The sequence below is a fragment of the Selaginella moellendorffii genome, unplaced genomic scaffold, assembly GCF_000143415.4.
Source record: "Selaginella moellendorffii unplaced genomic scaffold, v1.0 SELMOscaffold_49, whole genome shotgun sequence".
In the NCBI taxonomy this organism is placed as follows: domain Eukaryota; kingdom Viridiplantae; phylum Streptophyta; class Lycopodiopsida; order Selaginellales; family Selaginellaceae; genus Selaginella; species Selaginella moellendorffii.
Window position 1 is genome coordinate 313,721 of NW_003314310.1, and position 11,794 is coordinate 325,514.

The window sequence follows — 11,794 nt, forward strand, 5'->3', positions numbered from 1 at the left end:
CCAAGTCTTGAGTGCAACACTTGCTTCGGGACGCCGGGGCGAAACACCGTGGCCTAGCGGCCTGGTATGGGTACCTCTACCCCCCCACTTCCATCCTGAAGGAAGGCCCAAGCCCCTAGGCAGGGCGAGGACCAATGAGCCGCATAGTACTCAAGTGGGGCACCACTCCACATGAGCTGGGAGCACTGCAATCGGTTTCCCTTTCGGGAGTGGGAGCTGCTCTTGAGCACTTCCTTGGATGGCCCCTCCGGCACCAACCAAGTCCATGCTCACTCCCACCCAAGGCCCTTCGGTCCCAGTCCCAACCTCAAGTCGGTTTGGGAGCCCCACTAAAGAGTCCCTTCAAAACTGGTTCCTGGACCTCACTATCCCTATTATACTTTTGGAACCCCCTGCAGCCCCCCCCCCCCTGGGAGACGCACGCTTTGGGCTTTCACCCCTTGACCCGTATTTGTATTTGGACTTAGTCTCTGGCTCGATCTCGGACCCGATTTCGGATCCGACTTCGGATTCGGTCTCGAACTCGATCTCGGACTCGATCTCGGACCCGATCTCGGACCCGATCTCGGACCTCGGTCTCGGACCCGATTTCGGATCTCGGACTCCGTCTCGAACTCGGTCTCGAACTCGGACTCGAACTCGGTCCCCGAGTCGGTCTCGGACTCGATTCCGGACTCTATCTCGAACTCGGTCCTAGAGTCGGTCTTGGACTCGATCTTCGACTTGGTCCCATCCGATGAACTCTTTGTCATTTTGGTCATGCTTTCGGGGTTCCTTTAGCCTACGACACCTCGGCGAGTTGGTTCCTTACAACTCCACCACCCATAGAAGAAGTTCGATGCCCACATCGAACGTCTCTCTTTTGATCCTACAACTTGTTGATCATGTCTCCGGGGGCATCCCCCCACTTAGCGGTGTGCCTAAGTTAGCCTCCCCGGCCAAGAGCTCATGACAACGGAATATAGGTGTCCCTATACTCCTCACCTCACCACGCCCTAGTATGGGGTCGGGACTTGAACCCAGCCTTGCTTTACTAGGGGGTTGGGACTCGAACCCAACCTCCGTAGAATACGTCTACAGATTCGACATCCCCGCAGGGAGTCGGGCGTAGCTCCCTACGCCTGGTCGACCTAGCTAACCCATGCTAATTAGCTTACCTTCGGCGCGCCTTTGGGTCCCAACATATGCCACTTGCTCAACTTTGCAAATTGATATTTTTAATTGAACTTGGCATAAGTACATAGAGTTCTACCATGCAGAAATTCCTCCACTAGGTCTCGCGCGTTCGCGAGGTTCTCCTCCGGTTCCCATGTTGCTTTGCAGTGTGGAAATTTTTCCACTTCACATGGAACTCTCTCACCTCGCGTCCTTGTCGCTTGCTCTTGCGCGCATTGAGGATGGCCTCGACTTCATATTCCTCCTCCCCTTGGATAACCTCAGGTAAAGGTCTTACTTGGTCCTTGCGAAGCGGATCCTCAAAATACGGCTTGAGTAAGTTCACGTGGAACACGGGATGCATCTTCCCCATCTCTCGAGGAAGTCGGAGACGGTAAGCCACTTTACCGATTCGAGCCTTAATCTCGTAAGGCCCTACGAACCTGCTTAAGGAACTCAAGATCAATTCATTTACAGGAATACATGCATTTTTACCTTTGGGTCAACTTCCGGCTGATCCCACTTGGTAGCCTGAGGTTCTTGGTGTTCAGCCACACCTTCTCCCCAGCTTGGAACTCCACATCCCGACGCTTTTTGGTCCATTACGTTCTGCATAGCCTGTTTTCTCTTCCGTTGGCAGCTCACCTCTTTGGTGAGCTTCCCGCGCCTCTAGATTCCTCAATAACACTTCTTGTGCTAGACCATCGTTCTCATATGCTGTCCGCACATCGTCCCAGAAGGTTGCTGTTGCGCTGGATATCGCCAACCTCAAGCTCGCTTTTCGACTTAGCGCATCTGCCACGATGTTGCTCTTCCTAGGCTTGTACAGAATTTCGCAATCGAACTCGGCCAAGGCATTGGCCCACCGACCTTGTTTCCCTCTCAGGTCGGGCTGTGACAAGAAGTGTTTCGTTGCCACATTGTCCGTGTAAACCTTGAAGTGTCTCCCAAGGTAGTGTCGCCACTCCTTGAGCGCCTTGACCACCGCAAACAATTCCTTCTCGTGGGCAGGCCACTTCCGTTGAGCCTTGTCCAACTTCTTCGAGAAGAACGCTATTGGATGGTTGTTTTGCTTCAAAACAGCGCCTAACACAAAGTCCGAAGCATCCGTGTCTACCTCAAAGTCCTTACCAAAATCTGGTAATGTCAACACAGGAGCCTTCCTCAACTTCCCCTTGAGGTGGACGAATGCCGCCTCGCATTCCGCTGTCCATACCATCTTCCCTTTTCCCGTTTGGTCCGTTAAGGGTAGGGTTACTTTCGAATAGTGTCTGATAAACTTTCGATAGTAGTTGCATAGCCCCAAGAATGCCCTTAACTCGTGTACATTCGATGGTCGCTCCCATTCCTGGATCGCTTGGACCTTCTCCGGGTCCACCTTGAGCCCGTCTTGGCCCACCACATGCCCGAGAAACTTTACCTCTTGTTGAGCAAAGTCACATTTGCTCTCTTTAGCATATAGTTTGTGTTCCCTTAGTTTCTCAAACACCTTCGCCAAGTGTTCGGCATGCTCCTCTAGCGTCTCGCTATAGATCAGGATGTCGTTGATATAGACGACCATGAAGTGATCCAGATAGGGTACAAAGATGTGGTTCATCAGCGCCGAAAATGTTGCCGGCACATTGCATAGCCCGAAGGGCATCACCAGAAACTCAAAGCTCCCATACCTCGTTCGACAGGTTGTCTTCTCGACATCTTCCTCGGCTACCCTGATCTGGTAGTATCCTGACCTTAGGTCAATCCTCAAGAAGTATTTTGCCTTTCCCAACCTATCGAACAGGTCCTCAATCCTTGGCAAAGGGTACTTGTTCTTCTTTGTATACTTGTTGAGCAACCGGTAGTCTATGCACATGCGCATAGAACCATCTTTCTTTTTCACAAATAACACCGGTGCCCCATATGGCGACTTGCTCAACCTAACATACCCTTTGTCCACCAACTCCTCTAGTTGGCACTTGAGCTCCTTGAGTTCTTTTTCGTTCAAACGATAGGGGGGACAAACCACCGCCTCAGCACCCTCGACCAGCTCAATCTTATGTTCTATCGGTCGTGCGGGGGGTAACCCCGCCGGTAGCTCCTCCGGCATGGTATCCTGGAATTGGTCCAACACCTGCTGGATCACTAAAGGTACTTCTTCCGTTCCTGTCTTTTTGTCACTCTTCGCCGAGAGTAAGCACAAAAAGGCTGCCTTAGTTCCTTTAGTGAGTTGTCCTCTCGTGGACACCAGGTTTAAGCAAGATTCTTTGGCCTTGCTTTGCCCTACCTTTAGATCCTGGGCCTCCACCCTAGATCTTCTTCCTTGGGCATTCGCCAGTACCACAAGGTTCCTACCTTGTCCATGTAGGGCTACCACGAACCGATTGAACCAATCCATTCCGAAGATCACGTCAAATCCCGCCATGTCCAACACGGTGAAATCCATGTCTACTTTCCACGTCCCTACTTCGACTCTCGCTTGTCGAAGTACCTCATCGGTGCTTTGGCTACCTTAAACAAACTCTATAGTCCTTAGTTCGCCTAGCCGCTGCACCATTAGTTCGGCTTGCCGGACTATGTCTGCAGCCACAAAATTATCCGAAGCACCCGTGTCAATAAGGATCTTAACAAAGCTACCTCCGAGTTTTCCTCGAAGGGCTAGTAGATGTCGCGAACGACTCTCTACCAAAGTTGCTCGTGTAATGAGTAACTTTGAGTTAGGGACTGGATCACATACCTCAGTTTGGACTTCACCCGACTTGATGGCCATATTGGCTCTGGCCTTCTTCGGGTAGGGACATTCCCTTGAAAAGTGTCCCGCTTCACCGCAGTTGTAGCATACATTGTTTCCCACGCTGCTATACGACTTGACCTTCTTATCCGTGGGTTTGTCTTTTTTCGCTTGACTCCCCCACGTACTCGCTCGCTGGCCACCGGATTTGCCTTTCCGGAACCCCGAGGACTCATTCTTAGAGAAACTCTTCTTGAATTTCCCCCTGTTATATGTTCCCCTTGGTTTGGCCCCTTTGCTAAACGTGGATCCCGACCCCGTTGTGTTCCCCTTTCGCAGGTTATCGTTGAAATGCACCTTGATGGCCGCATCCAACGCTTCCTTGTAGTTGGTCGGGTTCCACCGCATCACCTCGCCGCGAGCCCAGGTTTGCAAACCTGATATGAAGGCATGGAACGCATCCATATCCCCCATGTCCGTGACCAGTATCCTCTTTGCCATGAACCCATTCACATATTCTTGGATGGTTCCAGTCTGCTTCAGCCTACTCAGCTCATCTCTCAGATGCAGAGTGGCATTCGGAGGAACGTATGTTGCGCGGATCCTCGCCTTCATCATGTCCCAAGTGACCACCGGTCCTTCGTTTGCCTCCGTTGTTCTCCACCAAGACTTGGCATTATCTGCCAAGTATGGTTTTGCACATGGGACCTTCTCCGAGCTCGGTAACCGCAACGCTCGGAAGTAGTCCTCCATATCGTAAAACCAATCCTCCACAACCTTATAGTCGTTCACTCCCTTGAAGACCGGTGGGGGCTTTGGTTTGTATTTGGGAACTGCCTGAGGGACTGATTCCACTTCGGTCTGTTCGACCTTGTCTGATTTTGCCTCAGTCCTTGCCGAATGGTCCGCACCTTTTGCGCTGCCAGCATCCGCAGTCTTTCGCTTTTTCTTCCGCTTCTCGTCACGCTTTAACTTGCGTACGAGAGTCTCCAGCAGAGCATTGGTCTGTGCCAACTGTCCTTCTAGCACGTCCAATCGAGCCTTGGACGACCGATCCTCGCCACCGAACTCCTGTTTGGAAGTTTCCTCACTGGAGTCCTCCTCATGCAAGGATTCCTCATCCATAGCCTCTTGTTCAACCGGAGGCTCTAGCTCCGGCGGAGGTTCCGTCTCCACCTGGGTTCACTTATGCTCTGCCCTTGCCATCTCCCAGCAATCCGCCTCTATCCTTCACTAGAACTGAGGAAAAGGCTCCGATACCAAATTGTAAGCCACAAATTTTTCCTTTCCAATTTGCCAGCTTACCTCGACTATCCGTCCAACACTGCCTTGGCTTTTGCTAAGTTCCCTTGCCAAGGTTCTCGCCTATGGTACCAGCTCCTACTTGGTCTCAGCTACTCACTGCACGAGCAACGGAGTGTTAGCCATCCATCCATGGATTCCCAAATCACTCCCAATCCCCCTCCCCGAGTTAGACTGGACTTAAGGTTCGGCTACACTCCCCGCAAGCACAAGCAGCCAAGCACAACAAGCTTCCAGATTCCTAACATCCCTTGGTACCACAAGACTTGACCATGGGACCCTCTAAATCCCAAGTCTTGAGTGCAACACTTGCTTCGGGACGCCGGGGCGAAACACCGTGGCCTAGCGGCCCGGTATGGGTACCTCAACCCCCCACTTCCATCCCGAAGGAATGCCCTAGCCCCTAGGCAGGGCGAGGACCAATGAGCCGCATGGTACTCAAGTGGGGCACCACTCCACATGAGCCGGGAGCACCGCAATCGGTTTCCCTTTCGGGAGTGGGAGTTGCTCTTGAGCACTTCCTTGGATGGCCCCTCCGGCACCAACCAAGTCCATGCTCACTCCCACCCAAGGCCCTTCGGTCCCAGTCCCAACCTCAAGTCGGTTTGGGAGCCCCACTAAAGAGTCCCTTCAAAACTGGTTCCTGGACCTCACTATCCCTACTATACTTTTGGAACCCCCTGCAGCCCCCCCCCCCCTGGGAGACGCACACTTTGGGCTTTCACCCCTTGACCCGTATTAGTATTTGGACTTAGTCTCTGGCTCGATCTCGGACCCGATTTCAGATCCGACTTCGGATTCAGTCTCGGACTCGATCTCGGACTCGATCTCGGACCCGATCTCGGACCCGACCTCGGACTCGACCTCGGACTCGGTCTCGGACCTGATTTTGGATCTCGGACTCCGTCTCGAACTCGGTCTCGAACTCGGACTCGAACTCGGTCCCCGAGTCGGTCTCGGACTCGATTCCGGACTCTATCTCGAACTTGGTCCTAGAGTCGGTCTTGGACTCGATCTTCGACTTGGTCCCATTCGATGAACTCTTTGTCATTTTGGTCATGCTTTCAGAGTTCCTTTAGCCTACGACACCTCGGCGAGTTGGTTCCTTACAGGGCCCAAGAAATCTTTCCAGAACAGAAAGGAAAAAATACATATAATGTATTACTCAAATTGCATCTTTAAGAACAAACATCGCCTCAAAAAGCCATGAATCAACAAAAGCCAAGATGTTATCTTTACCAATAACACCAAGCAAGGCTTTTGTGCTCAAATCCTTCTTTTCACCTCTTTTAATAGAAGCTCGACTGCTGCATGCTTCCTCCCTCAAATAGAGGTTCCATAGCTGTTGCTCCAGATTGACAAAGTCTGTAGAAACCACGAGTTTAATACACCCATTACAAGCTAACTCTCGAAGAGAGTTAGCGCCAGCAACTTCAGTTGGGGTCGGTGTACTCTTGTGTTGGAAAAGCTTGTTCAGATCCAAGGTATAAAAAGCATTATTGACAGTACCCTACAATAAAAGAAAAAAGTCCAATTACATCAAAAGATGACATGATGCTTACCTGGTCAAGCGTCTTACTTGTCTTAACTTGCACAAGAACGGGAATAAGGATCATCGGGTGTTGCTGCTGCGAGGTAGAGCAAGCAGTGTCAGTCTCTGAGACTTGTCCTTGACCACCTCCATCTCCCTCCGACATGTCTAGAAAAAACAAGGCGTCTGGCCCAAATCCGGATTCTCCTGTCCATAAAACGGATGGGAAGACGTCCCTCTCCTTGACGGCATTGATGTACTCCTGCAAAGTATATCTTGATGCGTTGACATCATGCACATCCGAGCCTTTACGATGATCATGTCTCATCTGCGCCACCTGTTCAGTGTGGATCCTTGGTTTCACAAGCTTCGCTCTTCTAGTGTAGATTTCTGGAATCTCTAACTCATGTGAAGTGACTGTGTACACACCATCTTGAAGAAAACTAGAGATCAAATTTGCAGGTTGCATCCCGTCCATTGCTTTTGCAATCATCTCCACTGCAGTCATTTCGTATCCCTGCCCAATTCCGCTATAATCAGTATCCGCTATACTCGATAAGCCTGCTGGTTCGCCGACTGTTAAATAGTGCCACAAAGAATGGAGAACAAGAGGCTCCTCAATACGCAGTAGAACATTTGCTGTGTCTGACCCTTCCTTCGAAGAATCCAAGTCTTGCATTTCAAGCCTCCGATGGCCATCCAACCTCGCAAGTCCATATTGAATTAAACTCAAGCTGGGGTTCTTGACGGCAACATTCAATCCATAGAACTGATGGAAGAGTATAAGACTCAGTTTTTCGAGAGCCAGGGGATGCTTCCGAAAAAAGTCTTTTACACTTCTGTAGACTGTTTTGTCAAGAAAGGGCACTCTCCGTCCCAAAGTGTTAACTGCCATTGGCCTGTACTCTGTAGTAGAAACCAAGTTGGCGTATTCAACAAAGTAAGCAGTTGCTTTGCTGAGCGGTAACTTTTCGGAAATAAACGATTCTAATGCTGAAACAAAAAACCTATACCTCCCCTTGTATAGCTGGAAGACCCTGTGAAAATCCACCTGTGATGTATCTTTAAGGATCCGACTAGCATAATCCTTCAGGTCGGCCTCCTCATAAAATCCCCCAAAGTGACAGAACATTGTAACTGAAAGTCTCTGTTTGAATGTAGCAGAAATATTGCGTGCAACAGAAACCATACTTCCTCCTGTACCAGAATAGTAGAACGTGCTTGTGCGAAACCCAGCATCGAACAACGCCGGCACAAACACATCCAAAAGAGATCCTGTTCTTGAGCCAGCTGTAGGTGAATCAAACCTATTCACCAAGGTGTCCTGCACCACCTGGCATTCGTCGAGTATAATCGGCCCCCTCCATTCCCTCTTATGCGTCTTGATCAAACGATCAAATACCCCTTCGATCCCACAGTCACTGGATACTAACTCGAGTAGTCTATCGCTTAGAACGTAGAAAGGGTCATTCTGGAAGGCTCGTAACGCAAATCCAACCTGCTTAAACAACCAGTACTTGGCCCAAGCCTGAGGTGGCATGCTTCCTGCTACCTCCTTCAACTTGTCTAGGATGAAGAATCTGCTGAGAAGAACAGCTTTGAAGCAGCACCGCGTCACGCCCATCGGAATTGACTGGTTTCCTGGATACAGAACCATTAGCCGACTAACCAGCGCATCCAAGTCTGCAGAGCCCTCCGATCCAATCCGTCCCATAGGAACACCAACAAAATACAGAGCCAAACGGTCCACTGCAATCTCATATAGTGTTCGAGTCTTTCCAGAGCCAGAAACATCGAAAAGGACCACCAGGCCAGGACGGGCTATATCCACTTGATCCAGAATGTATTTGGAGGCCCGAAAAGGCTCCTCGAGGCAATGCCAGAGAAGGCAAGGTTTACGACTGCCAGGAGCTTGAGGAACCGTCCCTATGCAAACGTCTGGATAGCTGGCCTTCAAATCGCTTGGCTCAAGAAGTTCTCGATCTGCTCTATGTATCTGGTTCCATACATGGTCCAAGATACCTTGCACATCTGCTTGATCACATAGAAGGAGACCAATGAACACACAAGTAACGCTTCGTCAGTTCACCAGAGAACATCGTAAATCTTACCAGAATCAGTGGTAGGAGCTGAAGGCGCTGCAAAAACAAAATTTGTCAGCGATGGAAGAACAAGTCAAGACCAAAATCCAATGCTTACCCTTGAGTAAGATAAGCTTTTCTTCCCTCAGCTGGTTCTCCTTTCGCCTCAGCTGGTTCTCCTTTTGCCTCAGCTGCTTCTCCCTTTTCCGCCAGTACCGCTCCTCCTCAGCATCATTTGTTGCCTTCAGCTGCTCCTCAGCCTCACATATTTGCTTCTCGACTCCCTCTATTTGCCTTTCAAGGCTGAAAATCGGCCCATCCACCGGCATGGGCTCAGATCCAGACGCCATCCCCACTGCTAACCCTAGCTATGATGCAAATCAACGGTTCAGATCTCATATGAATATTCCAGAATCAGACTTCTTAAGTGTAAATTTCAAACTCTTATATTCTGGGAAAGTTGAAGTTTTAGCATTAAAATAATCTATCACACCAAAAATTCTAATCTCTGTCAAATCACAAATTTATATTTTTTATTTTATTGTTTTATTAGCTCAATGTTTTATTTATTTTTTACCAATCATGTTATTGATTGAATGGATTGAATGGAAAAACTTGTTTACAATGAAGTTAGAATGGAAGATAAAGTATACCTTGTGGTGGTTATTCAATAATATTTTGATCCTTTTGAGATTTCTTCTCTATTTTTCAACTGTAGTATTTGAAAACATAGTTGTGAAACTTTTGAGAAAATAAAATGCCTTAAAAAGAAGCACTGCAAAATTTAGAACCACTTTTAATGACTCAGCAAAATTTTATTAATTAAAAGTTTTTCTACACCCTAAGTGCTGAGTACATTTTATGGCTAAATTCCGATGCCGTGAAAGAACCTTTGGGTTACAATGGAACAGGGATTATTAAAGCTCAATTCATTTGATTAGCCAAAGTCAAATAACTTTCTCTAGTGGAATATGGACCTGAATAAACTTTAATGTTATAAATATATATAAGTTTTTATATAAAATATATGCAACAACTTAGTTTATTAACTAGATATGATGTAAATACTAAAAACTTTATGAGTTTTAATACAAAGAATTTTCTAAATTTAAATTTTTTTGTTGTGGGTTGGTAGTGAATATACTTAAAATATGCTTGAATATTCTAGGATATTTTACTAATAGTTGTTATTCATTTAGATTAAATAATTTTTAAACTTTCCTAAACACTTCCTTAGTTTAGTTTACCATCTAAAGCATTCATGCAACATGCAGCAAATTATTATAACATTTAAAAAGGCTTAGTAATCTCACCAGATTAAAACAAGTTTTTGGTTTTCTTAAACAAACCTGTATGGTATTGGATACAGCTAGAACATACTTGGATATTCTAGGATATTCTACCAACTATTGTTATTCATTTAGATTAATCTTGTATTTATAATTTATAAACTTTCTTAAACCCTTTTTTGTCTATTATTTTTTATTCTATCATCTAATAATGGTTGATATGCAATAAAACTAATCTTGTATTAATAAATTACAAACATGCTTATAATTATAAACTTTATTTAATCAATTGGATTAATAAGTAAAAAAAAACACTATTATTAAGCAAACCAAGTGTTGCTACATGCAAGGCATAGCAATTTATTAAATTTACTTTTCTTGGTATTCATTCAAACACAAAAAGTATAAAATAAGAAAGTCATTTCTTTAGCATTTGTTTGAACTGGGCCATGGCAAGGACCCAAGGGACCTAGACCTAAAGTTTGGGAGCAAGCTAGAAGGCGTTGGAGAGAGTGTGTGAGGAGGAGCGAGGGAGGGAGTGTGGAGGACGGCAGCAGCATTTCACGCACCGCAGCAGCAGCACGTAGGGCTCTCCTCCTTCCTCTTCCTCTCTTCTCTTGAAAGCAGCATCTCCACGCTTGGATCGCGATTTCTCCCAAACAGCTGGGAGTTTCTTCGATTCCTTCAACAGGGGCTTGTAGGAGTGGAGCATCACGTCCTCCTACATCTGCCACAGATCTGGAGATCTTGCTCACCCTAGCTGCGGCGGCGGCTAGGGTTTACAAGCTTCATGACTTGGGGCTTTTGGTTCTAGGGGGAAATTGGGCTATGGGAGTGATTGAGGCGAGGAAGAGGGACGTCGCTAGCAACAATAGCGCTCCAATAGCTTTGCCGGAGTGGCTATGGCAAAGGACGGGCTATTTTTTTTCCTTTTTCACTCTCACGGCTTGGTTTTCGCTCTTTTTCTTGATTCAACTTCACGGCTGACATCTAGGGAGTGGCGAGAAGCACTCCTAGTAGTAGCGCTTCATTCAAATCTGGGATCCAGGAGATCTGGATGACCCTAGCTCGTGCTCTGGAATTAGGGTTCTTGGGCGGCAGCCAGGGTTCGCCCTGTTCTAGGGCTAGGGTTCCTTGGCAGCTAGGGCTTCTAGGGCTGGCGGTGGTGGGTCGCTGCGGTCCTAAGAGGCTCTTAAGGCATCTTGATAGTGGATGGACAGTTGCAAAAGCTCCAGAAATGGAGTTCTTTGCCAAGATCTATGCAATCTTGCTTGCCTTGACGCGTGACGGAGACGAGCGATCAAGGAATAAGGGAGCTGGAAGTCACTTTAGGGGTGACTTGGAGCAGCTGGGACTTGAAGAAGTTCCCAGCGTTCTGGATTCTCTATGGACGACCATGCATGGTGTTTTGCTTCGAGGTGATCAGGAAGGGAGGATTTTTGGAACCAGTGGCAGGGATTGCTACCACAAGTGGGGCCAGCGGCTAACGGGGCCGATGCGGTGTGATACACATAGGGGATCCATATATCTCTTCTCTAACGCTTGCTTTGGAGTTTGCTCCCTTTGGAGGAGATTCACACCCTTTCCTCAGTCCCTATTGCAGGGCTAGGACTCAGTCGAAGATGAGCTAGCACACTTGTCTCGTATGGGAGGCAAGGTAGCACACTCCAGCCTTGAGCTGGAGGACATTCACACCTCGCTTGGAGCTACGAGTTAGAGCTGTGTTGCG

The 11,794-nt window shown here is 47.9% G+C and overlaps 1 protein-coding gene across 1 annotated transcript; it reads right to left on the reverse strand.

Annotated features, from left to right (window-relative positions):
- Nucleotides 1–6,307: 6,307 nt before the first annotated feature.
- Nucleotides 6,308–9,152, reverse strand: LOC9647776. Its single transcript, XM_002981529.2, has 4 exons — nt 8,895–9,152; nt 8,807–8,833; nt 6,727–8,726; nt 6,308–6,674 (listed from the first exon to the last, which is right to left on the reverse strand). Exons 1-4 carry the CDS (start codon nt 9,124–9,126, stop codon nt 6,330–6,332), a joined length of 2,604 nt encoding a protein of 867 aa, XP_002981575.1. The 5' UTR covers nt 9,127–9,152; the 3' UTR covers nt 6,308–6,329.
- Between the last annotated feature and the right edge of the window lie 2,642 nt (nt 9,153–11,794).